This window comes from Aquila chrysaetos, chromosome Z, assembly GCF_900496995.4.
Source record: "Aquila chrysaetos chrysaetos chromosome Z, bAquChr1.4, whole genome shotgun sequence".
In the NCBI taxonomy this organism is placed as follows: Eukaryota; Metazoa; Chordata; class Aves; order Accipitriformes; family Accipitridae; genus Aquila; species Aquila chrysaetos.
In genome coordinates, this window is record NC_044030.1 from 10,158,750 (window position 1) to 10,165,825 (window position 7,076).

General features: G+C 56.1%; 2 protein-coding genes across 2 annotated transcripts; both read left to right on the top strand.

Annotated features, from left to right (window-relative positions):
• The first annotated feature begins 1,916 nt into the window (after positions 1-1,916).
• LOC115336674 lies at positions 1,917-3,129 on the top strand. Its single transcript, XM_030004043.1, has 2 exons — positions 1,917-2,032; positions 2,190-3,129. Exon 2 carries the CDS (start codon positions 2,257-2,259, stop codon positions 3,127-3,129), a length of 873 nt encoding a protein of 290 aa, XP_029859903.1. The 5' UTR covers positions 1,917-2,032; positions 2,190-2,256.
• A 2,001-nt stretch (positions 3,130-5,130) lies between these two features.
• LOC115337117 (E3 ubiquitin-protein ligase Topors-like) lies at positions 5,131-6,170 on the top strand. The gene has a single exon (XM_030005160.1). The coding sequence runs from the start codon at positions 5,197-5,199 to the stop codon at positions 6,001-6,003; it is 807 nt and encodes a 268-aa protein (XP_029861020.1). The 5' UTR covers positions 5,131-5,196; the 3' UTR covers positions 6,004-6,170.
• Positions 6,171-7,076: the final 906 nt, after the last annotated feature.

Consider the following 7,076-nt stretch of genomic DNA (forward strand, 5'->3'; position numbering starts at 1 on the left):
GAAGCAACAAGTTATCACAGAAAAGTTTTCAGTGTTACAATACTTGGAGAATTAAGAAATGCCTGGGAAACAACGATCCCACTGCTCACATTTTTCCTGCAGAGCTAAAATTTTTATTTTTGCATCTTAAAATAGAAATGTTAATTCTCTTCAGGAGTTCATGTCAGCCGCTCCAGCAGCAGGAGTAGAAAGCTGCTTTAGAGCCTGGATACATACTAAGGAATCCGTATAAACCCATCAGCAACTAAGCTTTGCTTAGAAATGACAGTTCAGTGGAGCGGATGCGATAGGAGTCACAGAAGTACGAGCTTGGTCCTCCCCTCAGGGTGCCGTGCCTGAGATTATGGACCCAGGGAACAAAAGCCTTTCACATTTTCTTGGAAGGTGCGTGTCCAATAAATAGAAAACAGATGCTGCTGAATATTTGATTACTTTTCTCACCCCTCAGTGTCCACAAATGTTTTATAATTAATGGGCCCAGAAAAAAAACATCATTCTATCCCTGGGCTTTTGAAACAGCAAGAGATGGGTCTGTTTAATGCCCTGTGACAGAGGACTTTTATATGTACAGTTCCTTTTCTTGGAAGGGGAAAAAAAAAAAGATCTGACTGAAAGCTCACTGAAGAAAACGGTAGATAGGGAAGAATCTGAGCTTGAGGTGAATCATAACATGATTTTACAGGCTTGGAACTTAAAAAATAGGAGTAAAATGACTACATGAATAGAATGAAAAATACTGCTAGAGAAACCTCTAAAAGCAAATACTGCTAATAAGGTTTCTTGTCTCTCCCTTTATTTTCATGTTGTTTGCTTATTTCAGCCTCTTTCTTTACGGGGTCCTTCTCCTGAGCCTCTCTCTGACACTGTCATGGATCAAATACACTGCCTTCCACAAGCAGCACCCAAAGCTACACTCCCAAGCCCAGAAAAAAATTAAGGCTTCCTGGTTTTGTTGAGAACATGCAGAGCCAGACTGTCACAAGGCTGCAGTGTGCAGCAAAAATGTTGCCGAGAGTCCAGCCCTCGCTGCCTGCGGAGAGGTTGATCTCTCTCGGAAAGTAAATTTTTAAGGAAATACTTTCTTTCCAAAAGCTTCTTCTGGACAGCATTCTCTCTATACTACTGAGTGGAGCACAACATAAACACAGACAAATACGATTAAGCATTCTGCAATAAAAATATAAAGCTTCTTTGAACTGTTCTTACCAACACAGTTAAATGGGCAGAATTCACTGCTCAGACTATTAGAAAGCCTTGGGTCTAAACAATTAGTCTTCTGCAAACATCCCTCGCAACTGTAGTTTATCCACTGATCCAGAGGGATGTACTTTTGACAATCTGAGTTTTAGCTTATCCATTCTGCTGCACTGCCAGGAGTGTGGCACTGTGTTGTGGAAAACTTTACATTTGCAAAGTAGGCAGACGCTAAACTGATGAGTGCCACGGAAGTATAGAACATGAAAACAAAAAATGGTATTTCCTTTTTTCTCCTGCAAAGTTGTTGATATGGACTCTGCTGATGACCATCTTAAACTTGGTTCTTCTCACAGGATTAGGGTAAGATCACAGGAAGGATGTGGGTGGAGTGGACCTTGGGAGGTCTGTAGTTCAACCTCCTGCCCAAAGCAGGGTCAGCCCTGGGGTCAGACCAGGTGCTCAGGGAATTGTCCAGCTGGGGCTTGAAACCCCCAAGCACAGAGATGGCAAAAATCTCTCTGGGAAACCGGCCCCACTGCCAGACTGCCCTCATGGGCGAAGGTAGAGCCTGGTCTCCAGGCTGAACTCCCTAGTTTTAGCTGACGCTGTGCTCCTTGTCTTCGGGCGCCGGCAGAGCCTGGGCCAGTCTGGCTCGTGCCTGGACTCCTGCCGAGCGTGCCTGCGAGGTCTGGAGGGTCGAGCGAGGCTTCTCCTGGTGCTTTGGGGGCTGCCGTCGGCAGCTCTCGCTGCCCGTCCCGGAGCCATCCCCTGTGTTTCCCCGGCCCTGCCACGTTCAGGCGGCCGGGCACCGCGGGGCAAGCTTGCAGCAGCGGAGGTGAGCTGTGCGGGGAAGCGTCCCCCCGGGGTGGCCGTGGGGCGGGCGATGGGGCTCGGGGAGCCGGGAGGGTGTCCTTCCCGAGGGGCCTGGGCATTCCTTCCTCCCCTCCTCTCCCCGGGACAGCGAGCGACCGTGGCCTCTCTCCCTCTCGCAGCGTGTGACGCCAGTGAGGAGGAGCAGCTCCTTGTCCTCGGCTCACCCCCCTGCCACAACAAGCAAACATGGCCACGCAGGTAGAGTGGAGCTGCCCCATCTGCCGCGACTCCGAAGATGACGTCGCTTATGTGACCCCCTGTCTCCACCAGTTCTGCCTGGGCTGCATCGTGCGGTGGGCAAAGAGGAAACCGTCGTGCCCCCTCTGCAGGCAACCCATCAACTCCGTTCTTTACTCCGTGCGGTCGGAGGTGGATTTTTTGGAGATAATTGTTCAACGCCCCTCAGACCCGTCGGTTGCTGGCCACCAGGAGCAGCAGCGGGCCGCGAGGCCAGCGCCCAGGGCTCAGGCGGCTGGCTTCCAGCCTGAGGTCTGGGCAGGCCTTTTCCGGGGCTCCTTGGAGATCCTCGAGCCCCTGCTGTCCTGGCTGAACCAGGTGCTGCACAGGGCCCGCTGGTGGGAGTTGGCTTTGGCACAGGGCACCATCATAACCAATCTGTGCCGCTACGGGCTGGACGAGGAGGCCTTGGTCCGGGAGCTGCAGCCCTTCCTGCAACACCAGACGGTGACATTTGTGCGCCAGCTCATCGGCGTCGCCACAGGCCGGTGCAGGGAGCAGATCCTGCAGCAGCAGGGCCTCCTGCAACCCCGTGCTGCTGAGGAGCGGGAGGACGGCCCCGCGGGCAGCCCTGGCCCCGCCGACTCGCTGGAGGGGACTCCTGCCCCCAAGCCCAGAGCGCAGGAGGAGCCCCACGAGGAGCTGGGGCCGGCAGTGGCAGACCCCTCCACTGCTGGCCGGGGCAGGGACTGGTCACCTGGGGGGCCCAGTGCCCCCCGAAGAGGAGGCCCTGCGGCTCCCAGGCCTCTGCAGCCCACAAGAGGCCACGCTGCCGGCAACACCAGGGTGCCCCAGAAGCTGGCGAAACCAGGGCCGGGCTAGCAGCAGGGGCATGCGCCGGCCCTCAAGGGGACTTGGAGGCACTCGTTAGTCACCTAACTATGAAAGAAGAAAGTAAAACTAAGAAAGCCGCCAGAAAAGCCTTCGTCTCTCACTCCAAGCGGTGCTGCTGGCGTTGCCGTCGTTGCCACCCGTGATGCTCTCTCCTCCTTCTCCTGGAGCTGTGTGCACGTCCCCCATCTCGAGTCTGCTGCAACCTGCGGTCGACAGGGCCCATCTGGAGGGAGAGGGTACAGCCCCGTGCAGCCCTTTGCCGGGGTGGGGAGGTCTCCAGGTCCAGCCTGTGCCCCATCACCCATTAGCCCAGGCCTGGCCTCCTCCATGCCTCACCCTCTGCCCTGGCGTCCTGGGGCTCTGCTCTCCTGCCAGCCTCCGCTGCTCGCTACGGCCTCCGTCTAGTTGCACCAAGTACCTCCTGTGCAGAAACACGTCTTGGTGCTGGGCTCTGTGTAAAACCACGGCCGTACCCTACCGAGGTGAGCAAGAGTGCAATGAAGGGAGGCACCGTGGCCGCCTGGTCGGCAGAGAAAGCGCTGTGGCAGCTCAGCCCGGTGAAAGCCCGGCTCCAGGCCGGCCAGGTCACACCCCGGCAGAAGAGGCCTGAGCAGCGTCAGCTGGGAGGCCTTGGACACTCCGTGCAGAGCCTGTGCCCTGCTGCTGGCAATGGCCGCGTGCTGTTCCTGGGCTACAGGGCTCAAGGGCCGGGGTGCAGGAGCACCCCCAGGAATGTGGACGGAAGGCAGGCTGGGGCTCAGGTCCCAGGAGGAGCGGAGGCACGGTCCCCTCTGCTTTGATCCCCTGGCAGGAGGTGGGAATGCCTCGCACCAAACCCTTCCTTGGGCACGTGCTGGCTTTAGCAAAGGTGTTCTTCACTGGAAACGTCTGCCTGGTGTCATCTGGGAGCAGAGGCACTTTGCAGTGCATCCAGAGTTTTCTTTTAGGTCCTGGTTTCGGCTGGGATACAGTTAATTTTCCTTCTAGTAGCTGGTATAGCGCTATGCTTCGGATTTAGTGTGAGACTAACATTGATAACACACTGATGTTTTCGGTTGTTGCTAAGTCGTGTTTATACTAAGCCAAGGACTTTCCAGCTTCTTGTGCCCTCCCAGCAAGAAGGCTGGCGGGGCACAAGGAGCTGGGAGGGGACACAGCCAGGACACCTGACCCAAACTGGCCAAAGGGGTATTCCATACCGTGTGACGTGACGCCTAGTACGTGAAGTAGGGGGAGTTGGCCGGGGGAGGCAGAACGCTGCTTGGGAACTGACGGGGCATCGGTAGGCAATTGGTGAGCAACTGCATTGTGCAGCACTTTTTCTGTATATTCCAATTCCTTTATTACTACTGTCATTTTAGTATTATTATCACTATAATTACCATTTTCTTCCTTTCTGTCCTATTAAACTGTCTTTATCTCAGTCCGCAAGTTTACTTTCTTTCCGATTCTCTCCCCCATCCCACTGGGTGGTGGGGGAGTAAGCACGCACCTGCGTGCTGCTTAGCTGCCGGCTGGGATTAAACTACGACATACGTATATTATGAGAATAAGTCCAAATTGCTGGCAGAAAAATATTGTCCTTGTTAATAGAAATTCCGTTTAAAAATACTGTAGGGTTCTTCAGAAACCTTAAGCATCACAGGGAACCACGGACAGTCCTGCTCCCAATGAAAGGAAGGACAGTCCTTTCAAAACAAGTCTTCACTGAATAGTGTTTTAGAGAACTGTTTGAGGGAAGATCATACTGGATTAAAATCAAAATGGAACAGGCCTGTGGCTTACCTGAAACTTTTAAATTATTGGTGTTTTGAAGAGTGCACTTGCCATTTGTTCCAGTTATCTGCAAGCTTTTCTGTGTGCTTGAATACGTGGTCTAATCAAGAAAGACTGATCTTCTCAACCTCTTACCATGTTATAGAGAAACCTCTTACCATATTACATATATATCCCTCTCCCTTTTGCAGCATACAACAGCCCTTGGCAGCGCCACCACCTGCAACAGGGAGCAGCTCCTCATCCTCCGCTCTCCCCGAGCCACTGGGGAGCACAAACATGGCTACAGGGACAAACTGGAGCTGCCCCATCTGCCACAATGCTCGGAAGAGCATCGCCTTTGTGCAGCCATGCCAACACCAGTTCTGCCTGGGCTGCATCCTGCGGTGGGCAGAAATTACATCAAACTGCCCGCTCTGCAGAACACAGATGGCGAAGGTCAAGTTTTCTGTGCGGGGAGAAGATGACTACCTGGAGCATGTCATCACACACCCCTCAGAGCCATCAGTCGCCATCAGCCAGGCAAGGAGAGCTCTCAGCCGCCTGGCCAACAGCAGCCCCCATCACCCCGCAGCATCCTCGCTGTCGTCTCTGCAGGGGATGCCATCACTGGAAGAGCAGGGGGGTGCAGGGACTGGGGTAAGGGCTACTGAGGGTGGTCTCCTGCCTGAGGTCTGGGCACCACTGTTCCAGCAAAACCAGTACCTCCTCTACCCCGTGCTGCCCTGGCTGCGCCGGGAGCTGTTGGCAATATACGAGGAACAGCAGTGGCTGGCAGTGGCAGCAGAGAAGCTGATCCTGCACGCTCTGTGCTCCTACGGGCTGGACAGGGAGGCTGTGGTCCAGCGGATGCAGCCTGGCCTCCAGGAACGTACAGCACCACTGATCCATGGCCTCATCAACAGGATTGTGCACCAGTGCAGCGAGGAGGCCCAGAGGCTGGTGCACTCCTCCGCTCCTGCCGGGGAGGAGAACGACAGTCTTGCAGCCAGCTCCAGCTCCAGCTCCAGCTCCAGCCCCACCAGCTCCCGGGGGGGGGACTCCTGCCCCCCACCCGGCCTCCTCCAGCAGCCCGGCAGGCTCTGACAGGGAGGACCAACCCAGCACGTCGGAGGCTGCCCTCCGTGGGGGTCCTGGCCGCCCCCCATCTGTGCCCGTCCCTGCAGAGCAGGAGCAGCCCCAGGAGGAGCCGGGGCAGGAAGCGGCGGCAGGTCCCTCTGCCCAGGGCTGCGGCCACAGCCCCTCCGCTCCTGGCCGGGGCAGGGGCCGCTCGTCCGGGGGGCCCCGGCGCCCCGCAAAGAGGAGGGCCCCCAGCCCCCAGGACTCTTCCTAGTCGGGCAAGAGGCCCCCCTGCCGGTGGCACTAGCAGGGCTCCAGCAAATGTTTGTTCAAGGAAAAGGAAATAAATGCTGATTTCCCTGACACAGTCTCCGGGTGCTGCTTTCTGCCCCTTCTCCTGCTGCCTCTTCCCTTTCCCCCCGCGCCCCACCGTGGGTGGCACCAGCCTGCTGGGGGGCACGGCCGTGGGCCCCCGGAGCCCCAGGGCCATGTCAGCGGTGCCTCCTCCCGCAGCAAATCCTGCTGCAGCCGCAGTGCAGCAGATGCCGAGGGCAGAGCGGGCAGGAGGGGAAGCTGGTTTCGTCGCAGGTCCGATGCCCTCAGCCTGCCTCCAGTCCCTCTCTCTGCCCAGCTACCCACACTTCTGCTCTGCTCTGTTTTCTTTCTGCTGTCTGATGTTGGCCAGGGCAACCTGGCTATGGCGAGGGCTGTCAAGGAGGGATGGACAAAGGGCACGGGCATCCAAGCCAGAGGCAAGCCTTGGGGTAACAGTACTTGGCAGGTACAGAGTGACTTCTACCAGCCCCAGCCTTTACCAAGAAAAACAAGCCCTTGCCGTGGCTTAAGCCCAGCTGGCAACAAAGCACCACGAAGCCGATTGCTCACTCCTGCCCCCTCCCCGGCCCTGGTGGGATGAGGAGAAAATATACAGAAATGCTCGTGGGTCAAGACAAGGACAGGGAGGGATCACTCACCGCTTATGGCCAGGGGCAAAAGACAGGCTCAACTTGGGGAAAACTACCAATCAAATCAAAACAAGGATAATGAGAAGTAAAACCAAATCTTAAAAACACCCTCCCCCACCCCTCCCTCCTTCCCAG

Bases quoted from the DNA above. Each gene is read 5' to 3' on its own strand.
- LOC115336674 (XM_030004043.1), top strand. From the start codon at position 2,257: ATGGCCACGCAGGTAGAGTGGAGCTGCCCCATCTGCCGCGACTCCGAA.
- LOC115337117 (XM_030005160.1), top strand. From the start codon at position 5,197: ATGGCTACAGGGACAAACTGGAGCTGCCCCATCTGCCACAATGCTCGG.